General features: G+C 38.3%; 1 protein-coding gene across 1 annotated transcript; it reads right to left on the bottom strand.

Moving 5' to 3' along the window:
* Window positions 1-2,518: 2,518 nt before the first annotated feature.
* LOC128317709 (C-type lectin domain family 6 member A-like) lies at window positions 2,519-8,111 on the bottom strand. The gene is made up of 8 exons (XM_053231474.1): window positions 8,039-8,111; window positions 7,884-7,952; window positions 6,519-6,638; window positions 5,834-5,923; window positions 5,477-5,548; window positions 3,591-3,745; window positions 3,395-3,507; window positions 2,519-3,264 (listed from the first exon to the last, which is right to left on the bottom strand). Exons 1-8 carry the CDS (start codon window positions 8,064-8,066, stop codon window positions 3,102-3,104), a joined length of 810 nt encoding a protein of 269 aa, XP_053087449.1. The 5' UTR covers window positions 8,067-8,111; the 3' UTR covers window positions 2,519-3,101.
* Window positions 8,112-8,200: the final 89 nt, after the last annotated feature.

The following is an 8,200-nucleotide window of genomic DNA, read 5'->3' on the forward strand; positions in this document are numbered from 1 at the left end:
TCTGTAATACCAGGAAATGCTGTAGTTAACCCCCACTATTATAATTAGAACGGAAGTGAGATACTGATCTAACACATTGCCATGCAATAGCAGTGAATACATGTAGCATGCCAAACAGCCAAATGTGTTGCACAATATACCTATGCTTGTATTCAGAGTTTTGAGTGAAGCACCCTCAGCAGTCATCACTGCCTTATGCTATAAGCTTGGCACATATAGTTTTGGGGATGTTCTTTCGTTCCCCTCTGCAGAAGTTCTCACACGCTGGCATGGTATACCAGGCGTTGCTGTAATTTTGCATATTTCAAGTATTTATTTATAGAAAAAAAAACAAAATGATCTGCCAATGACATAATCTCATATTTGTTTTATAATACTCTTATAATGGGACATACACCGATCAGCCATAACATTAAAACCACCTGCCTAATATTTTGTTGGTCCCCCTTTTGCTGCCAAAACAGCTCTGACGCGTCGAGGCATGGACTCCACTAGATCACTGAAGGTGTGCTGTGGTATCTGGCGCAAAGACGTTAACAGCAGATCCTTTAAGTCCTGTAAGTTGCGAGGTGGGGCCTCCATGGATCGGACTTGATGGCCACCACACCCCACAGATGTTCGATTGGATTGAGATCTGGGGAATTTGGAGGCCAAGACAACACCATGAACTCTTTGTCATGTTCCTCGAACCATTCCTAAACAATTTTTACAGTGTGGCAGGGAGCATTAGGGAATACCGTTGCCATGAAGGGGTGTACCTGGTCTGCAACAATGTTTAGGTAGGTGGTATGTGTCAAAATAGCATCCACATGAATGCCAGGACCCAAAGTTTCCCAGCAGAACATTGCCCAGAGCATCACACTGCCTCTGCCAGCTTGCGTTCTTCCCATAGTGCATGCTGGTGCCATCTCTTCCCCAGGTAAACGATGCACAAGCACCCGGCCTTCCACATGATGTAAAGGAAAATGTGATTTATCGGACCAGGCCACCTTCTTCCATTGCTCCGTGGTCCAGTTCTGATGCTCACCTGTCCATTGTAGGCACTTTTGGCAGTGGACAGAGGTCAGCATGGGCACTCTAACAGGTCTGTGGCTACGCAGCCCCATACACAGCAAGCTGCGATGTATTGTGTGTTCTGACACCTTTCTATCATAGCCAGCTTTAACTTTTCAGCAATTTTTGCTACAATAGCTCTTCTGTGGGATCAGACCAGACGGACTAGCCTTCACTCCCCACGTGCATCAGTGAGCCTTGGGCGCCCATGACCCTGTCGCTAGTTCACCGGTTGTCCTTCCTTGGACCATTTTTGGTAGGTACTAACCACTGCATACCAGGAACACCCCACAAGGCCTGCCGTTTTAAAGATACTCTGACCCAGTCATCTAGCCATCACAATTTGGCCATTGTCAAAGTCTCTCTAATCCTTCCGCTTGCCCATTTTTCCTGTTTCGAGAGCCGACTGGTCACTTGCTGCCTAAAATATCCCACCCCTTGACAGGTGCTATTGTAACAAGATAATCAATATTATTCACTTCACCTGTCAGTGGTCGTAATGTTATGGCTGATCGGCGTATTATACTAATGTTCCTATTTAAAATGTTTTCACTTGCTAAGATATCATTTTTGCAGTGTGGCTTCTTCTGTTCTCTGTCTTAAAACTCTGATTGGTGGAGAACTGATGACCGTCCTTCTGGCAGTTTCTCCCCTATTTACACAGGACATCTGGAGATAATCAGGTTAATGATCAAACTCAGATGTATCTGTGCATTTTCTGTCCTGTGTCTTCACACAAACATCATCTTCTCTTTCTGATTGTGAGCAGTGAAATCCCCTTGTCATTTATATTGCTTGTTCATGTAAACTATAACATACTTAATCCATCAAAACTATATTCAAGTATTCAGATGGATTCAAAACTATATTCAAGGATTTCAGATGTCATTTTAGTGACAATTTTAACTACTGTCTATTTTGAAGAGGTCAGAATTGCCATCTTTGTAGATTTAATTTTAATTTTGTTTTCATTTCCTAACCTCACTAGTGCTTCTAACTAGAGTGTTACCCTGCATCCACACTAGCAAGGACATGTCACTCATGTCACATGTAGTTTATCCCTTGTTGGTGTGCAGCTTCAGCTACTGTTGTGGCTTGTGGGTGCAATGTCCAGCTTCTTTTTTTAGTTCTAGTGAGAACTACTTATAACTTCACTGAAAATATGAAACAGTGTGGGGAAAGCTAGTTCACTGTGCATTTGTTGTGCATCTCTCACAGCAGTGACTGCTGCAACAGCCTTGATTGCTTGAACAAGCATGGGGACAAAGAATCCATTTCAAAATGTAGCATCAGATGCCTGGCAGAGGGCAAAAACTATAAAACTGACCCTGGATTGGGGTGTTTTCTGTCTTCTGTTTAATGCTTTTTCTGCTGTTCATAACCCAATATTGCTGCATTAGAACTGAAATTCTTACATTGTGCAAATCGTCTTTAACATAAAACACACACATTATATTTTCAAGCCATGTAAAATTTTATTAATTCTTAAATTTTCCTTAATGGTTTTCAAAGCAACTTAACATTCTATCTAGTTTTAGCTAACATAAAATGGACACACCTCATTCATAAGTATATAGAGATGGGTGACAAATTAAAGGAAAAACCTGTTGCTGTGTCACACTCTGGGGGTATTCCAACTGAGGGAATAACTTTTGAAAGAAAGTTATTGTTCATCCCTCCACTACAATTTGAGAGACTTCCATAAGGCAGCAGGAGAAAATCTACATACATCACCTCATACCATCTTCTAGTGGTTAAGACAAGCTAAAAATACAATGACATTTTTACAATGCCGAAGAAAAGTGAAACATAATAGATTCCGTAAAAAATTTACTTCTGTCATACTTCTGCATTGTTACCTTGTATTTAAATTAAAAGCTGGTTGTCTACATGTTTAAAAAAATAAATTACAGGTAGATTTAATGTTAACTGTTTCACAATATCAAATATTTAGACTCAACAATCAAAAATTATCCTTCTTTCTCAAAAAAAAGCCCCCCAAAAAACAAGTATTTTCAGGGACAAATGCAAGTGAAAAGAGAAGTCTTTTACTTTTCACAGATGCACCTTTTTATCTTACGACAAGAAGCATCAAACCATTTATGTGTATTACCATTTGCATCCCCCAGAGCGGCACAGTTCTCTCCAGAAGGGTCCTCATTTTTCCAGTTATCAGGCTCATGTGGTCCCTCTGGAGCGCTAAACCAGAACCTTCATAGATAAGAAAAACTGTAATCAGTTAATTCAGTTCATGCAAATGTTAGTATATGCTTTGCTGGAGCATCCTTAAAAGGAACAGTAAAATGAGTTTATAGAGTGTGTGAGTGAACAAGGCTCTTACGTTATACCCATCTCATTTAAGGGCTGGTTGTTCACCCACATCCACTTTCCCTCAGTCTCCAGGTCATTCAGGCCAATCCAGTGTGTTTCTCCAATTTGTGAAGATACAAAATCCTAATGTAGAAAATGACACTTAGCTTACACCTGTAACCAATGCAAGTGAAATCAGCAGAAGCATAGTGAACCACTACACTCACCTGTTCAGTTTGGCTGGTTATAATCACCAGATGGCCTCCTTTCTCCACACAGTAATCTCTACTCTGTGTCCAGGTCAGCTTAAAAGTGGAGAAGTAATAAGACTTTAAACCAACAGACTTCCATCCTTCCTCACAGTGTCCGCTGTTTTGATTTGCTTTTTTCAAGACAAGATGAAGAATATGATGAAAGGAGACTTTGGAGAATATGTATGCATATATGGCATGACATTGCTTTGACTTTTTTCATAAGGATATAAAATTGGCCCTTCTATGTCTAGTGTAAAAGAGGAGATTTTCTGATGCAAAGAGAAGATGTTTAATGATTGGTGTAAACAAGAGAAAAAGAGCAATCTTACTTTTCTCTGTGTTTGATCCCTTTTGGATCTTGATATTCTGGATATTGTCTATGACCCTGGACTGTGTTTGATTCCTGAGTTTGGACTGTGGACTTTTATTATCTATTCAGCAGCCTGTCTATCTAGCAATCTTAACCTGTTTTTATAGTATTAAAAAACAAATATACAGTTGTTTTTAAAGTATACCAGAAAGTATTCACCATCCAGTGATTATTTCTCTTTTTGCTGTATTGCAACTTCAATTTTAATTTTTTTATTGGGATATTTTTCTGCTCATTTCAAAGTGACTCTCTACAGAAATAATATTAAAATATTTAGATATCCTCAGAATAAATAATAATAATAATAAAAAGTTTAAAATAAGCATAATATTCACCCTCCTTTACTTTAGCAATCTAAATTTGGACTAGTATTTAAATCTTTAGAGCTTACACTAAATATGTTAAACAGGGTACACCTGTGTTAATTTTACATCCACCTGTGTCCAATTGTATGCTTGCACAATAAATATCCCTGTCTTTGGGAGGACTCACAACTACTGTCCAGTGGCAGATCAGATCAGTCCTGCCATCATGAAGACCAAGAAACTGCCCTTGAAGCTTCCAGAAGGTTATTAAAACATCACCACAACTCTGAACCTTCTTAGGAGCAATGTGAAATCCATTATAATAAAGTGGAAAACATATAGCATGGCCCAGACAGTACTAAGATCAGGCCAAACTCAGTGCTTGGGCAAGAAGGTCAAGTGTAAGATAAGTGTCCAGGAGTCCAGCTACAACACTGAAGTGGTTACAGAGCTCACTGGCTGAGATAGGAGAACCTGTGCAGGCCTCAACATCATCATCAGCTCTTCACAGATCCAGCCTCTTTAGAAGAGTGGGTGAATGATTATTATTGAATGATTATCAATTAAGCAGTTTTTGGATTTAAAAAAAAAAAAAATTATACATCTAAAAAATTAATTAAATTTTATTTCTGTATAGTCACCTCAAAAGGATCAGAATAATCATATACTTATTTTTGAAGTGAAGTGAAGTGACTTGTGGCCAAGTATGGTGACCCATACTCGGAATTTGTGCTCTGCATTTAACCCATCTAAGTGCACACACACACACACAGACACACACACACCGTGAACACACACCCGGAGCAGTAGGCAGCCTTTTTTGCTGCGGCGCCCGGGGAGCAATTGGGGGTACAGTGCCTTGCTCAAGGGTCTCACCTCAGTCGTGGTACTGAGGGTGGGAGAGAGCGCTGGTCATTCACTCCTCCCACCTACAATCCCTGCCGGACCCGAGACTCGAGCCCACAACCTTCAGGTTCACCTTCGGGTTGCAAGTCCGACGCTCTATCCATTAGGCCACGACTGCCCCCTAGGCAACACTATTTTCTGGAGGCTCTTTGGCTACACCCATCATGTAAACACACCAACCCCCTGTTTAGAATATGGAACTACTGGTGAGGCTTCAATAAGATGTCTTGTGTGAGGGCTTTCTGATGATGGAAGTACAGGTGGGAGAAAAGCCTTACCATTGCATGCTGAAAGACGTCCAAGAACTTGCTGATTCTCCACCTTCAGTGCTTCATACAGTCTTTCTATCTCTAATGCAAAAGAGAAGAGTTTCTGATGCAAAAGTGTTTTAGATGATGGGAATAAACCGGAGAAAAGCCCAACAACAACAATAGTAATAATAATAATAATAATAATAATAATAATAATAATAATAATAATAGAGGCAATCAAATACAAGCACCTGGCATTGCTGGCATTTAAATTATGAGGCACCAGTGAGGAGGATGACTTCATAACTGTGAAATATTGAGTTCTGAAAATATCCAGCCACTGCAAGCTGCTAAAGCAAACAGGAAGCTCTTGAAACCACTTACCCTTGGCTTTGCGTTCCTGCATCATCAATGCTGTTGTAACGTTAGAATACTGCTCACTTAATATCTCATAGGAGACCACTTTATTGTGATCTGTTGAAAAAGAATACAAAGGGTTAAAGTCATACTTAGATCCATCCATTTTCTGTACTGCTTATCCTACACAGTTTCACGGGGAACCTGGAGCCTATCCCAGGGGACCACCCAGAGGAAATTCCTGAAGCATGGGGAGAACACTCATACTCCACGCACACAGGGAGGAGGTGGGAATCGAACCACCAATTTATAATAATTTCTGCATAGAAAAGCATGTTTTAATGGTAGGATGACAGCAAGAGTCTCCAGTGTGCTTTGTAACAGTAACTAAGTGTTCTGCTTTAGGAGAGTCTTCAGGAAAGAAGACATTGTGCATTCCGGGTTCTAATTAACTTCAAGAGAGAGAAGAAAGGCTGGAGTAACATCTATGTCCTGGTGTTACTCGACAATGGAAAGACAACAACTGAAGGGGGAATTTAACACTGGTTCTGTAACTTGCAACTGAATTATCACAGGTTTTAAATAAGCTGGAATAAAAAATTTAATGAAAGTCTATATAGGTATGATGACTCACTTAATGTATCAAATGAGGCACTTTATTGTGATTTGTTGAATGAGAGCAACAATGGTAAAGATGATAAGCAATACTCACAAACGATCCCTACAGCACAGAGTGCTGAAAGAGCACCAAGCGTTAGGAGGAGACCAAGAGCACATATGAAGATCTTTCCTGTTTTCTTTTTGTCTTTAAGCTCAGTGCGCTCATACCTACCTGAGAGAAAAGACTTTTTTATAGATCTTTGTCATATAGAGAGGTTCCTGAACTTAGTCCTGGGGATCCACTGCACAACTTCAAGGTTTCGTTAATACATGAGGCTTAAAAATTAGCTGATCATTCACATTTGTTAAGTTAGAAAACTTCATGTGTTCATATTTCTTTATTAAAAATTCAAGGCTCCTAGTCAAAACTGCTAATCAAATCTGACAAATGAAGCTAATTACACTACATAAAATGATAGCAAGTAAAAACATTTGGAATATAGGCAAATTCAAGTAATATTTCTTTTATTAGTAATTTTGATTGTTTTTAAACAAATATAAGATTATTAAGCCCATTTCTAGATTTTTTTTTACTAATTTCAAGCTTAAAAAATTCCTCTTCTATTGGCAGATCATTTTGCTTATGCGTTTATTTTTAGAAAAAAGCAAAATGATCTGCCAATAGAATAAGACAGCATTAAGCTTGAAATTAGTAAATATGCCGACAAATAGGTTTAATGGCCTTATATTTGTTATGTAACATTCTCATGGTGAGAACCATTTGGTAACTTTTCCTTTATTCAGAGTATCACTTGCTAAGATCATTTTCATGCCATGTAATAAACAAAGTAATAGGTTAGAACTGTTTTTTTAATCACTAAAAACCCAAAAATGTTACATTCTCAAATCTGATTGGTCAGAAAGTGTTGGGTTTTTCTATAACAGCAGCTTTGACAGTAGTGCCGGCTGTAAATCAGAGATTTATTTTAATGTGAATATTAATTCATTCTTTTACAATATTGTTTCTACAGCAAGTCATTCAAAGGGACTAATATGGTGAACACTCCACATAATCTAAGGCTAATATTGAATGGATTAAAAACTGTATTATTTATTAACGAAAAATGCAGAATTGTTGATGTGGTAAAGTTTTCTGCAAGGAAATATTTATGTAATGTTAACAGAATGAGTCTCAGGTGTCGGTGCTTCGTAAATGTCAGTCAGTTTTCTGTTATGGGAAAGTCTTCAGGACAGAGGAATTTGCGCTTCCAGTTTTTCTGTAACATGACAAGCTGCATTTTTGTCTTACTTACTTTAAAATCCAGAAAAAAGAGAGGGAATGACTATTTATAGCTACTATAATGTAAGTAATAACAAGCATAAATTCTTCTCATGGATGTCTCTACTACAATTAAATGTAACTATAAATGGATAAAATTATAATTAGAATAAATTTGAATATCTAAACAAGACATACCTGGGCATGTTTTGTGTTTTGGATACCGGTTCTGCATATTCACATAATCAGGATCCTCTGTTCTTGGTCCTAACAATTGAAAATTCCTTGCCATTTACAATGCCTGAATACATGCCATATTTAAATAAAAAAAAATTATTTTTGCAGATGCCTACCTGTTGGATAATTGCCTTTTTTTTCCATTTCCTAATCTGTGCTTCACATTACAGACTTAAACTGAGGTCTGTGATACCAGGAAATGCTGTAGTTAACCCCCACTATTATAATTAGAACGGAAGTGAGATACTGATCTAACACATTGCCATGCAATAGCAGTG

The sequence above is a fragment of the Pangasianodon hypophthalmus genome, chromosome 29 (assembly GCF_027358585.1).
Source record: "Pangasianodon hypophthalmus isolate fPanHyp1 chromosome 29, fPanHyp1.pri, whole genome shotgun sequence".
NCBI lineage: Eukaryota > Metazoa > Chordata > Actinopteri > Siluriformes > Pangasiidae > Pangasianodon > Pangasianodon hypophthalmus.